Below are 19,253 nucleotides of genomic sequence, written 5' to 3'. Positions count from 1 at the left end.
GTTGTCGTGATGAAAGACGACTCCCTTGCGATTTGACAAAATCGGACGTTTCTCTTTTATTTCTCGATTCAGATTGTTTAATTAGCGACAGTACTTGTTGAATCAATCGTTTCGTCAGCGGGGAGAAGCTCGAAATAGATTATGCCCTTGCAATCCCACCAAACAGAGAGCATCACCTTCATCGGGTGCAAACTGGCCTTTGGCATTGCGTCACCATGCTCACCTGATTGTTTCCATGTCCGTTTGCGCTGAATATTGTTGTAGAGGACCTATTTCTCATCGCCCGTCACTAGTCGATCCAAAAACGACTCGTTATTGAGCCGCCCGAGTAAAGAAACGGCTGCAGAAATTCGCTTGATTTTGTTCTTCTCGGTCTGCAAATGGGGCACCCATATATCGAGCTTCAAATCGAATCCCATCTTTTTTAAACGCCGAAAAGCGGTTGATCGGTCAACGTTTAGTGCTGTAGCAACTTCTTCTGTTGAAATTCGCGGATTATTGAGCACTAAAGTACGCAAAACATCGTCATCAATGTCAGAAGGTCGACCAGAGCGTGGCTCGTCTTCAAGGTTAAATTCTCCGCGCCGAAATTTAGCAAACCATTTTTCCACAGTTCGTTTAGCTGGTGCTTCATCCTGATAAACATCCTGAATGTTTTTTACGGCTGCGGCAACGTTTATTCCCTTCCGAAACTCGTAAAGCATAACATGCCGTAAATGCACCTTATCGATACTCATTTTTAAAGTGATATTTCTCGAAGCAGTTTGTACGAAAACAAATGATTTTTTTTTTAATAACAGCTGAAGACGTCACCTTCCCAACGTTATATAATATATAGATGGAAGTATTAATGACAACACTTTACGACGCTTATAACTCCATCTATTGAAACTCCGCACGAACTTTTGCACTCACCCAATACAAGACAATATTATTTATTTGTGAAATTCAATTATTTTTGTCGTTCAATTCAATAAATTTAATTGTTTCGCTTAACTTTAACATTTGCTGTGGAAATCGAGTTTCTCGCGCTCTTGTCACAGGAGAGAGCGAGACATCGCTATTTAAATTTTCTCAATGCTATCCGCTGTGTCCTCCATTAGCAGCGGGGAACCAGCGAGTAGGTTTCAGTAGAGATGAGCAGTCGGGATGAGCAGAGTGAGATCGTTGCATGATTGCAGATAAAACCGGTTACAGAACCTAAAATTAGCTCGAATATTGTAACAATATGATCGATTCTGCGAATTTAATCGTCTCGGGTAATTGAAGCGGAGTAAAATAAGTGAAACGATTTACAAACTCGATGCGAGAGTGAATTTGCAATAAATTTAAATTTAACTTGGATACACGTTAAATATTTAACCTAGGCATTGTTAGATTATTCTCACATTGTGTTTGCGACTCCGCTCACAACTGAGCGGAGATACGCGGATGCCGTAACACCCTTATCAGAAGGATCGGAGTCAAGGACGATACCAAACTCAGGTCTCGTACGGCCTATTCGGGTCGTAAATCCGAGCCGAAAAACCGGAGAAACACTCGTAACAGACACGTCCACGAGCGTTAGAATGAAACGACCTCCGTCGTTTCGGATGGCCTGCCCTTCCGGACCAAACGGCCTGCAAGCTGCCACATTCTTGAGAAGCGTGGAGATGCACAAGAGAACGTGCTGAGCTCGTATCACGCGAGAGGCGACTCAGTTGCTCCGGGACGACTAGCCAAGGCCCTGAAGACGCTTGGACAGAGAGCTCAGAGTTCTCGAAGAAGCGACTACGCCGCTTTAGAACGAATCAAGATTCTAGACGGATACTTGGCAAGAGAGAGTTCGCAAATCTCTCAAGTAGACGGCAACGCCGTTCCTAACAACCGAGGTTTTTCGACGGGCGCTCGGAAAGAGAGTTAAGCTAAGACTCCATGCATGCGGTGAGCTGCGGCAAACGGCTGCGGAAAGCGACTCCATATGCGCGGCAAAGGTTGCGTCACATCATTATTCTTTCAGTTTGGTCAATCAATGGTTACTCTATTCGTTGAGTTTTGGAACGCAGCCCATAGTATTGTGTATATAAAAGCGCTTCGAGTGACAACAATGTAAAAATTATAACAAAACAAAATAGAATTAATAAATTATTAACAAAACAAAACATAATTATTAACAAAATAAAATATAATCGAAATAAATAATAAAATAAGAATGAATCGCGATGAAAAGCTTGTTTTGCTATTGTACCTGCGAAGAAAACGACGATTAAAAAGGCAAGAACAAGTCATTCGGAGAACAGCTCGATGGTGGGTTCATCCTATGATAGAGCAACGTTATCTTCAAGGTGCTTACGATAATCTTGTGCTTGAACTTCGACGTGACACAGAACGTTTTTTCAATTTTCATCGCATGTTACCTCATCAATTTGATAAATTATTAACGATGATAGAACCTATTATTTCAAAAATATATGTGACAAGGGAACCGTTGCATCCAGGACTGCGCTTGTCATTAACGTTACGATATCTTGCATCTGGAGATAGTATGATAAGTCTACATTACCTCTACCGCGTAGGTAAATCTACTGTGCCACGGATAATTGTAGAAACAACGAAAGCACTTTGGCAGGTACTGCAACCTCAAGTACTTCCTCCGCCAAGTGTGGAAACATGGTCCAAAATTGCAGAGGATTTTGAAAATAAATGGAATTTTCCAAATTGTGTCGGAGCAATTGACGGAAAACATGTTACTATACAATGTTTTAAAAATACAGGATCAGCTTTTTACAATTATAAAGGCACTTTCAGCACAGTCTTAATGGGAGTTGCTGATGCTAATCTTCGCTTTACATATGTAAGCATTGGTTCTGCTGGTAGAGAAAGTGATGGAGGTATTTTTCAAAATCTGGCTTTTGGAAGATGCATTGAGACAAATACACTGCCATTACCTGTACCTAAAGCCTTACCAGGTACAAATATTTGCCTTCCTGCTGTATTCGTTGGTGATGCAGCATTCCCATTATTGAATAATTTGTTACGACCATACCCTGGTGTTAACTTGAGTGCAAAACAAGTTATTTTCAATTACCGCTTGAGTACAGCAAGGCGTGTAGTTGAAAATACATTTGGAGTAATGGCAGCTAGGTGGAGAATATTTCGACGACCAATTGTAGCGTCACCTTCAACTGTAGATAATATAGTTAAAAGTTGTGTGGCACTGCACAATTGGCTTCGAGATTCAGATCTGAAAGTTTTACCTGGTCAGAGAAAATATATTCCAGTAGGATTTATAGATGAAGAAGATCGCTTTGGAAATGTAGAACCTGGTCAATGGCGAAACGAAGCACCATCTGGTGCACTTAGAGATTTAGCACCAAATATAAGAAGAAACTCAGCAAATGATGCCAAGATAATACGAAATACATACGCAGATTATTTTATGAAGGAAGGTTATGTACCTTGGCAATGGAATAAGCTACCAAACTTTCAACGAGAAGCATACATGCAACAGGCATAAGGTAAATTGATTGAAACACATAATTAATATAAAAGTGCAATCGATTAATTTTTATTTTGTTCCTCTGTTATAACTTGAGAAAGTACTTGTAATACAAGTGTCTTTAAGCGTAATTTTGCGTTTACGTTTAGTTGCTGTGAATCCCGAGATATAGATAAATAAAAAAGATCGTCTGAATTCATAGTATCTGCCGAATTTTGTTTTCCCACTAAATTTAAAATTGCTTCATCAACCGCATCTATACCCGTTTCAGACAATTGTCTTTTTGCTGAAAAAGAAAATAAACATTAATAATATAAATATATATTTTATCAAATTTTTGCAATTATGTCGTATAAAATCATTATTATTTTATAGTAAATTTAACACATTAATCAACTATATATATAATAAATTAAATTTAAATTACTTAATTAAGAATTAAACAGTTTGTTCAGTGTGTGTACTTTACAACTGATTTACTTGAATATCTTATTTATACAGTGCATGTATGTACACGCACTGAACAAACTGTTTAATTCTTAATTAAGTAATTTAAATATGCCGTACAATTTTGCACAAATAAAGAAATATATATTTAATAAAAATATTAATTTACTTCGTTTTGCACATTTGCTGGCTGTAGGCTGATTTTGAGAATGACTACTCATTCGATGACTAGTCTGAGGACGAGACGAGACACTATCAGGACGAGGAGAAGCACTATTAGGACGAGAGGAGGCATAATGAGGACGAGGGGAGGCGCTATTAGGACGAGTGGAGGCGCTATTAGGACGAGGGGAGGCGCTATTAGGACGAAGGGAGGCGCTATTAGGATGAGGGGAGACACTATCAAGACGAATCAAAGCACTGTTAGAACGAGACAAAGTATTATTAGGACGAGGAGAGGCACTGTTAGAAGGACGAGACGGCATATTTAATAAATGCGGTGAACAAAATCTGTTTGTTCTGTCTGTCTTATGTTATCCCACATATTGTCTGTAAAATAATGTTTAAAAGAATGTAATGAAATGTTTATTAAAATATGTTTTACTTAAAAACAATTTTCTTTTATAAAGAAAATTGTTTATAAATAAAATTTCCTACTCAACAATATAACAGTTATATTGTTGATACAGGTACAGGGGAACTGTAGGACAAAAACTGTAGGACAGTTTCAAATACTTTCATATAACATCCTAGCATAGAGTTATTTACACTACTATCTTTTGTTCCTCTTACCTTGAAACTCTTCTTGTATGTTGTACATATATTCTTCAGATTGAAAAGTCTCCAAAGATGTTGGTGATGTATCGCTTCTAGATAAGGGATGTTCTAAACTTTCGAAGTTTGTTATAGTCCTAATTGAGACATTATTAAACAGTTATTACTTTACTTGAGAGCATACTGTTTATGAAAATGAAAAACTGACAATTACATTCGTTATTGAAATAAAAACGAAAATTAATATCATAAATTTTGTATCAACTACAATAAAATTATTATAACTTCACATTTGAAGAAAGTATAACACCTACTTGCGAGGTTCCACTGTATCGGATAAAAAATGTAAATGTTCCATAAATGACCATGGTACAAAATGAACAGCTGCTTGCCCACTTTTTGTTACAGACTTTTTTTTCTCCTTTATATACCGATCTCGAAGATTTCTCCAACGGTTCTTCACAAATTCCTCTATTTAAATTATATAAAACCATATATAATCCATACATATACATTGTTTTTATACACATTTTCAAATAATATATACTAATAATTCAAATAATAACACAATAATAATACATACCAGTCATATTAAGTTCGTGGGCAACCTCACACCACAATTTTTTTTTCAGACCATTATCTCGGTAGCATTTATCATTCAAATCCCACAATTGTGGGCGGTTTCTTACATAATGAATTATTAACTCATTGATACCCTCAGTACTATATTCCGTACATGAATAGTCCTCACTTATTAAATCCATGTTTGTGTATCATATGACATATAACGTAACCTACAAAAAGGATGGTTGTAAATTCACTAGTTTTTGCGTTCTAAAATTCATCCGACGCACGTATGACGTGCGGCACAGTGCGGAAAAATTAAAATATTTTAATCGCAACGCAGTGCGGTGCGGCATGCCGGAGCTTGCCGCAACCGGACCTGCGCCTCCCTCCTGATTGGTCACCGCAGCATTTGCCGCAGCTCACCGCATGCATGGAGTCTTAGCTTTAGTTAACTCGCTCCACACGGAGGCGATCTGAAGTTCGCTCCTCGTGGCAATGAGGCGAACTCAAAGCTAAAGTGGATTCTCACCATAAAGCCTCAACCCAGCAGGGTATATTAGCACCGCAGTCAACTCAGCAGAGTGTAGAGTGCGTTGGTTTGAATCTCGACTATGCACGAAAACTGCTCTAGGAACGCATAGAGAGAAACGTTGGTAAAAAGACGGACGCTACAAGTCGCACAGACCAGACACCACGGATTGCCACGATCGGCGTTGGGCCATGCGAAGGCGTCGCGCCGGCCGTTGCGCTGGGTGATATATCCGGCCGGCGGATTCTTGCCCGCGGGTTGCGGAGTCGGGTGGCGCGCCTCTTAGCGGCCACGGCTGGAGCTACTTGTCAGGCGCGGGCGGCCGGCGGGACGGCCGCGCACTTGCCTACGAGAGACCGGGCACCTCGCCGACTGCGAGAACGACGGCGCCGGGAACCCAGACCGCCCGCCATGCAGGATCGGCCGCATTCCCGAACACATTGATTTAGCAATAATGTTTACGTCGTCCTCTCTCGCATGACGGCTTCAACGGACAATAATTTCCACTTTGTCTGTTTGCCGCTCAGGCAGCAGGAACAATCTTTATACTGTCAACAATATCGACGAGCAGCATTGAAGAAGTGACGGAAGCGGTGCCCAATGGCATAAATTGGTTCCAACTCTACATTTATCGTGACAGGAGTGTCACTTTAAATTTAATAAGGCGCGCTGAACATTCTGGCTTCAAAGCGTTAATTTTCACCGTCGACGCGCCGTTATTTGGCGATAGACGAGCTGATGTGAGAAATAAATTTACGTTACCGAGTCACCTAAGGTATATTTCGCATTTACGAGCAAAAGGCTGATAGAACTTTGTGAATTTCAAATATCACGCTTTGCTTTAGATTTGCGAATTTCGAGGGTGATTTGTCGCAACGAATAAATTCTGCAAAGACCGGTTCCGGCCTGAATAAATATGTCACCGAAATGTTCGACGCGTCTCTCACTTGGAAAGACGTGAAATGGATAAAAAGGTATTCGCGTTGATGTTCTAAATTTTCCTTATCTGAACAGCGCTACATTTAACATCGCGTTTCATCGAGATTAGAACTGATTATAATTGATTTATTATTATAGAATCACAAAGTTGCCGATAATTCTCAAGGGAATTTTGACGGTCAAAGATAAACGTTTGGCCGTCGAAAGCGGGGCTAACGGTATTATCGTGTCGAATCATGGAGCTCGTCAAATAGATAGTGTTCCAGCCACGGTCAGGCCAGTTTTTATGTTGAAAGCAACTTAAAAGTTATATTGAATATAGTACCAAACGTTCATTTTAAACGAATAATTTAATATTATTGTTATTAATATCTAAGGATTTATTAGTATGTAAGTTATTGAGATAATTTACCCTTATAGATAGAAGCTTTGCCAGAAATAATTAGAGGTGTAGGAGATAAAATCGAAGTCTATATGGATGGAGGAGTAACGCAGGGTATTGACGTGTTTAAAGCCTTGGCATTGGGTGCGAAAATGGTACGAATGTATCGAACGACTTGAAAAAATATTTCGATCATATTGAATATGCATATATTTGATTGCCCGCGTTTTTATTGTCCAATTGTATTCTATTCTTCAGGTATTCTTTGGCAGACCAATGCTGTGGGGCTTGACATATAACGGTGAAAACGGTGCCAAGGAGATTCTCGAACTCATGCGAAAAGAGATCGACCTAGCTTTTGCATTAACTGGCAAGTTACAGCAAACATTAATTATCCATATTAACCTCTGTTTAATTAATTGCTTGATAATTTAATATCTTTTTTCAGGATGTGCATCTGTAAAGGATGTTATATCAGGTATGGTGATTCACGAATCTTATTATTCTCGTCTGTGAAAATAAGTTTTATTTAATATACGATTAATACAGCATTTATAAGTAACTATTATCAATCCACGTGCACTTATAAACACTTATATAGTAACGTTTACAACGTGTTTATATCATCTATAGTTGACTTTTATAACCATAATTGAATATACATATAACTCATATATATGTCAAAAAAATTGCAAGTTAAAAACAAAAAAAATCTTAATCAATTTTGTTTTCTTTTATTATCGTAAAAAGCGACGTTTGGTACAGCGGACGCTTTATTAATGTATGGTAAATTTTTGACGGCCGGATTGCAAGACCTGGCTCTGTAGGGTTCTCAGGGATAGTTCAAGGAAGATACCATAATAATTTGGCGGTTATATATGAGGGCGGTCCGATAAGTACTTAGCCTCACCGCCCGATGGCGTCACTATCGCAAGAGAAATTTACTATCGTGTAGTACATTCTCGTAGACGGCTACTGTCGAAATTTCAGCCGAATCGGACTCGTAGTTTTGTTTTGACCGCGTGTGGAAGCGGGCGTGTCCGCGGATTTTAGAAAAATGGAAAAAGAGCAACATCGATCGGTGATTCGATTCTTGTTTTTGGAAGGGAAATCGCGCAGCGAAATCAAAGAGCGCTTGGATGCTGTGTACGGTGACTCTTCTCCTTCGATGGCGACCGTCAAAAATTGGTTTAACGAGTTTTAACGTGGTCGCACGTCGGTTTTTGATGAGCCACGCCCAGGTGCCCCGAAAACGGCTACCGCGGAGGATAACATGACAAAAATCCACGATCTCGTATTGGCAGACCGCCGATTGAAGGTGCGCGAGATAGCTGAGATAGTAGGCATCTCAAAAGACCGCGTGGGTCATATCCTGCATGAAATTTTGGGCATGAGAAAGCTGTCGGCGCGATGGGTGCCGCGTTTGCTCACTCCGGACAACAAGCGCAACCGTGAGACCACTTCAGAGCAGTGTTTGACGCTGTTTAAGCGCAATCCAAAGGAGTTTCTGCGTCGTTTCGTGACCGTCGACGAAACATGGATCCACTGGTACACACCAGAGACCAAGGAACAGTCGAAACAGTGGACTTCACCCGGCGAACGTGCTCCGAAGAAGGCGAAGACTGTCCTATCGGCCGGAAAGGTGATGGCCACCGTTTTCTGGGATTCACAAGGTGTGATCTACATCGACTACCTGGAGAAGGGCAAAACGGTCACAGGGCTGTACTATGCCGAATTATTGGGCCGATTCGATGCCGAATTGCAGCAAAACGGCCCCATTTGGCGAAGAAAAGTGCTCTTCCACCATGACAACGCACCGGCTCACACCTCCGCCCTCGCCACGGTCAAATTGGTCGAATTGGGCTACGAACTGCTGCCCCATCCACCGTATTCTCCAGATTTGGCCCCGTGCGACTTCTTTTTGTTTCCAAACTTGAAAAAGTCACTCGCCGGGCAGAAATTTGAGTCGAATGAGGTCATCGCTGCCACGGAGACCTACTTTGCAGACCTCGAGAAAACGTATTTTTCAGACGGGTTAAAGAAGTTGAAGCATCGCTGGGTGAAGTGTATCGAGTTAAAAGGAGACTATGTTGAGAAATAAATCGCCACTTTTCCAAAATTTTCGTTTTTCTTTTGTAGGCTAAGTACTTATCAGACCACCCTCGTATATACAGGGTGAGTCAATTAAAGTGTTACAGACTTATATCTTGGAAATAAATAATTTTAGAGAAAAATGTTTCAGACAAAAGTTGTATGGTGTCAAATGGGACATAAGAAGGTATCATTTTGATTAGACCTTGGTTAGCCATTTGAAGGTTACGTGAAGGTCACCAACAATTTTTCGAATGGAACGCCCTACTTTTTTTGGCATATTATTATAACGTATTTCAAGAGCTTTCCAAAACACTACAACAAAGTATTTTGTTAAGTACATCCCGAGTTATGAAGCTTCAGATTTACAGTATCGTCGGCATTAGCATTACCCAAGGTGTACCGCGTGGAGGTTGCACGATCGGATTTACCTCTTGTGTGCGTGCGTGTGTATGTGTGTGTGTGTGTGTGTGCGCGTGCGTGCGTGCATTTGAGCGTGTTCGCACGCACAGACACACACACACACACACACACACACACATACAAAGAGGTGTAAATCCGACCGTGCAACCTCCACGCGGTACACCTTGGATAATGCAAAATGCCGGCGGTACTGCAACTTTAAAGCTTCATAACTCGGGATGTACTTAACAAAAAAATACTTTGTTCTAGTGCTTTGGAAAGCTCTTGAAATACGTTATAAGGATATACTAAAAAACGTAGGGCATTCTGTTTGAAAAATTGTTGGTGACCTTCACGTAACCTTCAAATGGCTAACCAAGGTCTAATCAATAATACCTTCTTATGTCCCATTTGACACCATACAACTTTTGTCTGAAACATTTTTCTCTAAAATTATTCATTTCCAAGATATAAATCTGTAACACTTTAATTAACTCACCCTGTATATATCAGGTGTAGTAAAAAGAAATCCATTATTTTTCCAATAGATGGCTTTAGTTATCTGTATCTCGCGTTGTATAAGTCCGATCGGGTTCCATTGGATGGCGTTAGAAAGATAAGATTTCGTACTAAAAAAACTTTTCTGACAGTTTTGTTTGAGCGCGCGTCAAAGATGGACACTAGCAAAGAGAAAATACGCTATATTTTACAGTTTTTCTTCGATAAAGGCGAAAACGCAAGCCAGACGGCTGAAAATGTGAATAGTGTTTATGGTCCTGATACTGTAACAGCCAATCACGCGCAATTTTGGTTTCGTCGATTCCGTTCCGGTAATTTCGATGTCAAAGATGCACCACGCACTGGAAGGCCAATTGTCAAAAATATCGATAAAATCATTGTCGAGTCATTGTCGAGTCCGACCGTCATGTAAGCACTGTTTCGATTGCCCAAGAGCTAAAGATTGCACAAAAAGCCGTTTGGAACCATTTGAATAAGGCTGGACACAAAAAGAAGCTCGATGTATGGGTGCCACACGAGTTAACGCAAAAAAACCTCATGGACCGAATTTCCATCTGCGAATCGCTGCTGAATCGCAACAAAATCGACCCATTTCTGAAACGGTTAGTCACTGGTGATGAAAAGTGGATCACTTACGACAACGTCAAGCGAAAACGGTCGTGGTCGAATCGCGGTGAGCCGGCGGAAACGGTGGCCAAGCCAGGATTGACGGCCAGGAAGGTTTTGCTGTGTATTTGGTGGGATTGGCAGGGAATTATCTACTATGAGCTGCTCCCCTATAGCAAAACTCTTAACTCGGAACTGTACTGTCAACAATTGGACCGTCTGAAGGAAGCAATCGCCCAGAAGCGGCCAGCTTTGGCCAATAGGAGAGGAATTGTGTTCCATCAGGACAACGCCAGGCCACACAACATCGATAGTGACTCGCCAGAAGCTCCGGGAGCTTGGTTGGGAGATTCTTATGCATCCACCTTATAGTCCGGACCTGGCACCAAGTGATTACCATCTGTTCCTGTCCATGGCGAACAATTTTGCTGGTGAAAAATTCGCTTCAAGAGAGGCTTGTGAAAATCGACTGTCTCAATTTTTTGCCAATAGGGACGAGGGCTTCTATGAGAGAGGCATAATGAAATTACCTTCAAAATGGCAACAAGTTATCGAACAAAACGGCGCATATTTGACCTAAATCGGATCATTCTAACTATAGTAATTAAAGCTTTCAATTTCATGCAAGAATAATGGATTTCTTTTTACTACACATGATATATATATAATAGTAAACGTGATTTTTTTATTTAATAACGTTTAAAATGTTAAAACCCTTGATTGACGTTTAATCAAACTAATTAAATCCTTAACAAAGATTTAAAGACCTTTTTCTATCGTGTTCTGGCTACACACATACACACACGCACACAACACAACCAAAAGAATATTTGTTCAATTTCTTTAATTCATATTAAATTTTATATGAATTACCCGAGGTCTACCTTAAAGTATAGAAATTTGACAGATCATATACTTTAATGAGTGGTTCATTCTACATGCATACCGATGCAAATCGATTTTCTGAAATCGATTCTTTATACACCGATTTTTTAAAGATTTTTTTCTCCGTGATTCAAATAGACCTTTAATAATGTAAAAAAAATCAGCATACCTAATCCAAGGTCCCGCGAACAACTTGGAAACGGGAGCTCTAAGTTCTAAAGACAATCGAGTCGCTCTGAAATCGTCAAAGTCCCGCGGACACTTTGAGGGAAGGTGAGCTCGAAGCTTTAAAGGAAGCGCCCAAGCCGCTGTTGAAATTGTCTAGATCCCGCAGACATTTAGGAAATAGACGAGTTGGAAACTTTAAAGGAGATAGACGAGCCCGCTCTTCAAATTGTCAAGAACCCGCGGATACACTTGGGAAATAGATGGAGCTCTAAAAAGGAGGCGGACGAGACCGCTCCTGAAATCCACGGCAAAGCCGCAAATATTTGGGAATCACCAGATCCGAACCACTTATAACCTCAAAACTTAGCAGCAAGGGTATATCGCGGCGCTGCCTCCAATTCAACAAAGTTGAATCTAGAGCGGTGGTCCAAGAATCCCTTTGAGAGAAGAGAACCTACTCTAGGAAAGCCTAGAAAAAACCAACGTCGTCGGTAACGAAAAGCGTGATAAAGTCGTACAAAGAATTGCCACAATCGGCGTTGGGCCATGCGAAGGCGCGCAGAGTGTCGTCGCGCCTAGTTATATCCCCGAGCGGCCGAATTTTGGCTGCGGGCAGCAGAATCGTGGGGCGCGCTGCATAGCGGCCACGGTCAGCACTAGTAGCTACGCGCGGGGCGCTGGCGGGAGTACCGCGCGCTTGCCTGCGAGAAACCGGGCCACGCCGTCTGCCACGCAGCACCGGCTCGCTAGCTAGCTTTCCGCATGGCAGTACATGCCATACGGAACACTACGAGTGTTGAAAATGTGCAATATATGTAATATGAATGATATATTTTCAGCGCTGCCAATAAATATTGGGACATTATTATAATAATATGCATGTAGTATCACATTCACGTTGATACTAAAAGATATATCAAGTTATATAGAATAATTCGAGATATAATTATTCCTGAATTTATGCGGATAAATATGTTCATAATAGAGTGGAAAACATATTACAAAAAAGATTACGTGAAATAACGTGATTGAATGTCGTCCTAGATTTTATTTCTATTTTCTTTGTTGACTACATCATTAAAAGGAATATTCTTTGAAAATTAGTTGCACTTCTATTGCAGATAATATTTCTATCAATAACATGATATATATTGGTATTAATACGAACAATATGATCAATACGATTATTATGATCAATATCATTCTAACACGATTACTATTTTGTTCAATATATTTATATATACAATTAATATAATATGTTCAATCATAAATTTTTGTATTACAGGAACTGTTTATACATTTTGTAACAAACAAAGAACCGATGCAGAAATTGCTTCATTTATATCAAAATGGCTTCAAACAATATTAAAGAATTCAAAGAAATAAGTATATTTATCGTTATCTTATAACTATATACTCTTATATTTTTTATAACAAAGCTCAGAAAGTGATGCACTTACAGGCTGATTTTCAAAAAGATTCTCACATTCTAATTTGTTATCTGTGTTTAAGACACAGCTAACGAGTCACTCAAGTCTCAGGAGGAGCTTATTTTGGATATGGATATTCTTATTCTTCTACAAGTTTTTATTTTCTCTTCTTGAACAATATACGAAAACTATGCTTCTGGGACTAACGCGATTCGTTTGTCGTATAAGGCAAAAGGAAAAACGTGAAGTAAAACCTCATAAAACTTAATCAGAAAGTGCATTGCTTGGTAAACTTTAATTTATATTATATTATGTTATACACAAATGTATAATAATACGAATGATAAATTATTACAACGAAATATTACAAATTCCTTTTTTTTAATGCAATACAATTGCAATATAATAATTATTTATTCCTTTATTTACACTTTTCTAGGGATACTAGCATTGCTTTAGAAACTGAAGAAAATGAAGATTATATGCAATAATAACAAATAAAATTTAATCACACTTTATATATACATACGTGACATATATATGTCATGTAGGTTTGTCAGACGGGTTAGTCGTCGCAAGTGTTATTGGCAACATTAGTCATTGTCTAAATACGTCCACGCTCCCTTCGTTTTATTCCTAGGCGACATTGTGTCGCGAATATCATTCTCAGTGGTCTCGATGCGCTATCACTCTCCTTTGGAGCATTTTCTTTGGACAAGCGAGATATTTCTTTGGACAGTAGCTATTGATACTTCCATATATATAATAATTATTTAGTGATAGTTTTTTACCTTGCAATATGAATTATTGACGGCATTACAGTGGATCAGGTAACGAGAAGATGACGTTTTGCTTATTTATTAACTTTTATTAACTTTGCGTGATTGATTTTTCAGCTTTATGAGCAGAAATATTGACCTCAACTCAGAAATCTCAAAAGCGAATCACGTGAAATTGGAAATGAACGCAATATCATGTTCATACTACTTTATTAAGTACAATGCCGTCAATAATCGATATCGAAAGATAAAAATTGTGCTTCATCATAAATGTGTATGTTTTTCTTTGGTTTTTATCTTACATACGAAGATATTTTGACGTTCTTTTATGTCAAATACAAAGTTATTTTTATGTTTATATATTATTGTTATGTTCTTTTGTGTTTGTGATGCGAAAATATTTTTACGTTCTTTTATATTATATTTAATACGAAAGTCTTTCTTCATTATGTTATGTGCAATAAGTATGTACCTACAATATAAACATATTTACGCATTCAATCTCAAATAAATATACGTAATAAATAACTCATATATTTATTATTAAATTAATTATTAGTAATTTTACACATTGCCACAGATACATACATTATGTACAAAGTACTTTAGATTTTAACAAATAAGTATTGCAAGTATATAGGCATCGCATATAAAAAATAACTATATATAGTCATTTTTTGTTAAAATTTGAAATAATTCTTACATAACATGTATCTGTGGCAATATGTGAGGTTACTACCCTTCCTTATAACGTTAATATGTTATTTGACTGCAATGTTTCTAAGAGCACACATTGCAACATTGCTGTAATGTTTCATTGTAATATTTCTGAGGACAGACATTTCAACATTGCTGCAAATTGCAGCAACGTAACAGGAATATTTTGCAACCACATGCAATGTTACAATATTTCAGTAATATATCTGCAATATCCTGCAACATTTTGGTGCTGTATGGGAATTAATATAAATATTATTCGAGATTAAAGATTCATTCGGAAAGAATGTTTTGCATCTTCGAAAAAANTTAGTCGAAAATGTAGGGTTTTGAAAGAACTTCAATTTGGTATTAGAGCCAGGCCTGTATCTCTAACCGTTTAGGAGATATCGAAGGTTAAAGTTTCCCAGCCATTCTCCGTCGATATCCTGCCTTCCTCCGTCGATATCTCCGCTTCTACTGGGAGTAGAGAGTCGTCCATGTAGTCGAAAATGTAGGGTTTTGAGAGGACTTTAATTTGGTACCAGAGCCAGGCCTGTATCTCTAACCATTTAGGAGATATCGAAGATTAAAGTTTTCCAACCTTTCTCCGTTGATATCTCCGCTTCTACTGGGAGTAGAGAGTCGCCATTTACGGCAAAATGTAGGGTTTTGAAAGGCTTTTAATTTGATACCAGAGCCAGGCCTGTATCTCTAACCGTTTAGGAGATATCGAAGGTTAAAGTTTTCCAGCCATTCTCCGTCGATATCCAGCCTTCCTCCGTCGATATCTCCGCTTCTACTGGGAGTAGAGAGTCGTCCATGTAGTCGAAAATGTAGGGTTTTGAGAGGACTTTAATTTGGTACCAGAGCCAGTCCTGTATCTCTAACCGGTTAGAAGATATCGAAAGTTAAAGTTTTCCAGCCATTCTCCGTCGATATCCAGCCTTCCTCCGTCGATATCTCCGCTTCTACTGGGAGTAGAGAGCCGTCCATGTAGTCGAAAATGTAGGGTTTTGAGAGGACTTTATTTTGGTGCCATACCCAGGCCTGTATCTCTAACCGTTTAGGAGATATCGGAGATTAAAGTTTTCCAACTATTCTCCGTTGATATCTCCGCTTCTACTGGGAGTAGAGAGTCGTCCATGTAGGCGAAATTGTAGAGTTTTGAGAGGACTTTATTTTGGTGCCAGACCCAGGCCTGTATCTCTAACCGTTTAGGAGATATCGAAGATAAAATTTTCCAACCTTTCTCCGTTCATATCTCCGCTTCTACTGGGAGTAGAGAGCCGTCCATGTAGTCGAAAATGTAGGGTTTTGAGAGGACTTTATTTTGGTGCCATACCCAGGCCTGTATCTCTAACCGTTTAGGAGATATCGAAGATTAAAGTTTTCCAACCATTCTCCGTTGATATCTCCGCTTCTACTGGGCCGGTGTGAAGTTGCCACCTCATTTTGTAGCACCGCAAGTTTTAGCGATAGTTCCATTGGCACCCACAATAGTTCTACAGTTCCTGATAGGTTATACCAATAGTTCTGTCGAATTAATTAACAAAATGGCGGTTTGAAAATATGAGGTGCTAACTTCCCGTAGCACCGCAACTTCCAAAAAGACCAATTTCAAGCACGAAATTTTATAGTTCTAGAATAGTTCTATAGTTCCTGATATGTTTTAGGAATAGCTCTGACTTTTAACCAATTTTAAATAATTTTTGAAACTCAGCGCCAGCACCGCATCACAAGAGTAAAGTATGTGCCTGCTGGTAGTTCCAGGCGACTTCCGGGTTTCTTTTAGTAGTTCTACAATAGTTCCAACGCTTTAGGTTGGTCCCGCCGCGGGTGCCGGCCTTTAACTATTTTTAAATAATTTTTGAATCTCAGTGCCAGCACCGCATCACAAGAGTAAAGTATGTGTCTGCTGGCAGTTCCAGCCGACTTCTGGTTTTCTTTTAGTAGTTCTACAATAGTTCCAACGCTTTAGGTTGGTCCCGCCGCGGGTGCCGGCCATTAACTATTTTTAAATAATTTTTGAATCTCAGCGCTAGCAACGCATCACAAGAGTAAATTATGTGTCTGCTGGCAGTTCCAGCCGACTTCTGGTTTTCTTTTAGTAGTTCTACAATAGTTCCAACGCTTTAGGTTGGTCCCGCCGCGGGTGCCGGCCATTAACTATTTTAAAATAATTTTTGAATCTCAGCGCCAGCACCGCATCACAAGAGTAAAGTATGTGTCTGCTGGCAGTTCCAGCCGACTTCTAGGTTTCTTTTAGTAGTTCTACAATAGTTCCAACGCTTTAGGTTGGTCCCGCCGCGGGTGCCGGCCATTAACTATTTTTAAATAATTGTTGAATCTCAGCGCCAGCACCGCATCACAAGAGTAAAGTATGTGTCTGCTGGCAGTTCCAGCCGATTTCTGGGTTTCTTTTAGTAGTTCTACAATAGTTCCAACGCTTTAGGTTGGTCCCGCCGTGGGTGCCGGCCATTAACTATATTTAAATAATTTTTGAATCTCAGCGCCAGCACCGCATCACAAGGGTAAAGTATGTGTCTGCTGGCAGTTCCAGCCGACTTCTGGTTTTCTTGTAGTAGTTCTACAATAGTTCCAACGCTTTAAGTTGGTCCCGCCGCGGGTGCCGGCCTTTAACTATTTTTAAATAATTTTTGAATCTCAGCGCCAGCACCGCATCACAAGAGTAAAGTATGTGTCTGCTGGTAGTTCCAGGCGACTTCCGGGTTTCTTTTAGTAGTTCTACAATAGTTCCGACGCTTTAGGTTTGTCCCGCCGCGGGTGCCAGCCTTTAACTATTTTTAAATAATTTTTGAATCTCAGCGCCAGCACCGCATCACAAGAGTAAAGTATGTGTCTGCTGGCAGTTCCAGCCGACTTCTGGTTTTCTTTTAGTAGTTCTACAATAGTTCCAACGCTTTAGGTTGGTCCCGCCGCGGGTGCCGGCCATTAACTATTTTAAAATAATTTTTGAATCTCAGCGCCAGCACCGCATCACAAGAGTAAAGTATGTGTCTGCTGGCAGTTCCAGCCGACTTCTGGGTTTCTTTTATATACTATATATATACATATTAAACCTTAAATATAAGCATGTACAGAATTATTATAAAATTATCATAAAAACGAAAAATAAATAAGAAGCAGAAAAAACAATACAAAAAAAAATTATTTTCAATAAATAACTGACTCAAAAATATATATAAAACACATATACATTCACCAACGCCGGCACGTACACGAGCGCAAGCGCCCGCGAAACAACATCCGCCCACTCACACACACACACACACACACACACATACACACACACACTCACACGTGCGCTCGCGCACGCACGCTCGTACACAGACACACACGTACACTCACATGGCTAGAACTGCCAGCAAACTGATACTTTACTCTTGTGATGCGGTGCTGGCGCTGAGATTCAAAAATTATTTAAAAATAGTTAAAGGGCGGGACCCGCGGCGGGACCAACCTAAAGCGTTGGAACTATTGTAGAACTACTACAAGAAAACCAGAAGTCGGCTGGAACTGCCAACAGATACATACTTTACTCTTGTGATGCGGTGCTGGCGCTGAGATTCAAAAATTATTTAAAAATAGTTAAAGGCCGGCAACCGCGGCGGGACCAACCTAAAGCGTTGGAACTATTGTAGAACTACTAAAAGAAACCCAGAAGTCGACTGGAACTACCAGCAGACACATACTTTACTCTTGTGATGCGGTGCTGGCGCTGAGATTCAAAAATTATTTAAAAATAGTTAAAGGCCGGCACCCGCGGCGGGACCAACCTAAAGCGTTGGAACTATTGTAGAACTACTAAAAGAAACCTAGAAGTCGGCTGGAACTGCCAGCAAACTGATACTTTACTCTTGTGATGCGGTGCTGGCGCTGAGTTTCAAAAATTATTTAAAATTGGTTAGAAGTCAGAGCTATTACTAAAACATATCAGGAACTATAGAACTATTCTAGAACTATAAAATTTCGTGCTTGAAATTGGTTTTTTTGGAAGTTGCGGTGCTACGGGAAGTTAGCACCTCATATTTTCAAATTGCCATTTGGTTAACTAATTCAACAGAACTATTGGTATAACCTATCAGGAACTGTAGAACTATTGTGAGTGCCAATGGAACTACCGCTAAAACTTGCGGTGCTACAAAATGAGGTGCCAACTTCACACCGGCGAGTGTTCGTCCGTCTGCGTCGGCAGCCGTGGGCCACCGACATAGAATATTTCGAAGTATCTGTTCGCGAATTTATCAGTGCTCGCCCGTCGGTGTCGGCGGCAATTAGCCACCGCCACAGACTAAATTTTCCAGTCGGCGTGTGAAGAAGTGAACGTGCTCGACCGTCACTGTGACCGTGGTGAACTGCCCGGAATAAACCATCTCCAAATTATCTAGAGAACAACTGACGTAAACCACCCTCCACAGGACTCGTGGCCGAGGGCTTCGGACCGCCAAGAGGCAGCGGGACATCCTCTCTGACCCCGCGGATAGGGGACCATCCCTGCGACTAAACAAGGAAGCACGAGCATCGAGGAACGGGCATC

General features: G+C 40.0%; 3 protein-coding genes and 1 long non-coding RNA gene across 5 annotated transcripts; 3 read left to right on the top strand and 1 right to left on the bottom strand.

The window, feature by feature from the left end:
* Nucleotides 1-2,175: 2,175 nt before the first annotated feature.
* LOC112590622 (protein ALP1-like) lies at nt 2,176-3,124 on the top strand (the record flags this gene model as incomplete). The annotated part of the gene is made up of 1 exon (XM_025307715.1): nt 2,176-3,124. A coding segment is annotated over exon 1 (933 nt), but the record flags the coding sequence as incomplete, so codon positions are not given.
* A 7-nt stretch (nt 3,125-3,131) lies between these two features.
* Nucleotides 3,132-4,434, top strand: LOC112590631 (uncharacterized). The gene is made up of 2 exons (XR_003114353.1): nt 3,132-3,497; nt 4,122-4,434. It is a non-coding gene; the product is annotated as an uncharacterized LOC112590631 (long non-coding RNA).
* On the bottom strand, nt 3,536-5,638 carry LOC112590630 (uncharacterized). Of its 2 annotated transcripts, none has more exons than XM_025307756.1 (4): nt 5,283-5,638; nt 5,014-5,170; nt 4,718-4,836; nt 3,536-3,764 (listed from the first exon to the last, which is right to left on the bottom strand). In XM_025307756.1, exons 1-4 carry the CDS (start codon nt 5,461-5,463, stop codon nt 3,541-3,543), a joined length of 681 nt encoding a protein of 226 aa, XP_025163541.1. In that variant the 5' UTR covers nt 5,464-5,638; the 3' UTR covers nt 3,536-3,540. The 2 variants fall into 2 exon arrangements, with proteins under 2 accessions (XP_025163541.1, XP_025163542.1); XM_025307757.1 differs by lacking the exon at nt 3,536-3,764 and adding an exon at nt 4,095-4,474.
* Nucleotides 5,639-6,310: 672 nt separating this feature from the next.
* Nucleotides 6,311-7,632, top strand: LOC112590621 (hydroxyacid oxidase 1-like; the record flags this gene model as incomplete). The annotated part of the gene is made up of 6 exons (XM_025307714.1): nt 6,311-6,570; nt 6,641-6,769; nt 6,873-7,005; nt 7,155-7,271; nt 7,375-7,486; nt 7,565-7,632. Coding segments are annotated over 6 exons (819 nt in total), but the record flags the coding sequence as incomplete, so codon positions are not given.
* Between the last annotated feature and the right edge of the window lie 11,621 nt (nt 7,633-19,253).

The sequence above is a fragment of the Harpegnathos saltator genome, unplaced genomic scaffold, assembly GCF_003227715.2.
Source record: "Harpegnathos saltator strain DR-91 unplaced genomic scaffold, Hsal_v8.6 scaffold93, whole genome shotgun sequence".
Taxonomy (NCBI): Eukaryota; Metazoa; Arthropoda; class Insecta; order Hymenoptera; family Formicidae; genus Harpegnathos; species Harpegnathos saltator.
This window is presented reverse-complemented; position numbering and strand designations above follow the sequence as displayed.

Excerpts from the sequence above, each read along its gene's own strand:
- LOC112590630 (XM_025307756.1), bottom strand. The coding sequence starts at position 5,463 with ATGGATTTAATAAGTGAGGACTATTCATGTACGGAATATAGTACTGAG. Across the intron at positions 4,837-5,013 it reads GATACAGTGGAACCTCGCAA|GACTATAACAAACTTCGAAA; the intron begins GTAGGTGTTATA and ends TGTCTCAATTAG. Across the intron at positions 3,765-4,717 it reads CATACAAGAAGAGTTTCAAG|CAAAAAGACAATTGTCTGAA; the intron begins GTAAGAGGAACA and ends TTTCTTTTTCAG.